This window comes from Nestor notabilis, unplaced genomic scaffold (assembly GCF_000696875.1).
Source record: "Nestor notabilis isolate BGI_N333 unplaced genomic scaffold, ASM69687v1 scaffold30959, whole genome shotgun sequence".
In the NCBI taxonomy this organism is placed as follows: Eukaryota; Metazoa; Chordata; class Aves; order Psittaciformes; family Psittacidae; genus Nestor; species Nestor notabilis.
This window is the reverse complement of record NW_009944618.1, coordinates 9,636-10,351: the sequence shown is the minus strand read 5'-3', so window position 1 is coordinate 10,351 and position 716 is coordinate 9,636. Positions and strand designations below refer to the sequence as shown.

Sequence of the window (716 nt, the reverse complement as noted above, 5' to 3'; positions counted from 1 at the left end):
TCGCCGCCACGGCAGCCAGGAGCTGGCCCCCCAGCCCCTCCCGTGTCACCAGGAAGTTGATAAGGGTGCACTGAGCCTGAACCTCTGGCTTGTAGTGCGGGTTGAAATATTTGGTGTGCAGAATCAGGCGAAAGTTCGGGTTATATTCCACTTCTTTGTCTCCTATCCTGATGTACCTGGTTGGTTAATTAAACAGATTAATTTCCACGCATTTGGCAGGAACTCACTACAGACAATCCCTCACCCCCAGGTGCCCCTTGCTCCCGGCCACTCGAGACGTATTTCTCTGGTCAGGAAAAGGTGTAGTAAGGGCAGAAGTGCCAAAGGCTGAAAGAGCAGGAGCTGGAGGTGCCCTGCCACAGCCTCCCCTGGTTTGGGGCTGATGCTCCTTACAGGCTCCAAGCCACAAAACAAGGGAGCCCCCGGGCCTCATCCTTATGGTCCTGGAAAAAAACCCTCCCAGTTTATCAGACCTTACTGCAGATGCACCAGGCAACATTGTCTAAATCACTAAATGAACTGAATTCTCAGACCAGGACAGTCCAAAAATCACATCAACCACAAGCATCCCCACTAGGAAACACTGGAGAAAACTGGGAGAGGTGGCCAGAGGCCAGGGGAATCCTGGAATCACAGAATCAACTGGGTTGGAAAAGTCCCTTAAGATCACCAAGTCCAGCTGTTCCCCAGCAGTGCCAAGGCCACCACTCAACCAT

At 52.5% G+C, this 716-nt stretch overlaps 1 protein-coding gene across 1 annotated transcript in view; it reads right to left on the bottom strand.

The window, feature by feature from the left end:
• The window catches only part of LOC104411942 (dynein heavy chain 17, axonemal-like), a gene marked incomplete at its 5' end in the record, with an annotated part of 17,582 nt that overhangs the window by 7,237 nt on the left and 9,629 nt on the right, over window positions 1-716 (bottom strand). Inside the window, one exon of the mRNA XM_010022499.1 lies at window positions 8-176. Within this exon, the coding sequence (XP_010020801.1) occupies window positions 8-176 (169 nt within the window). The remainder of the gene's footprint in view (window positions 1-7; window positions 177-716) is intronic.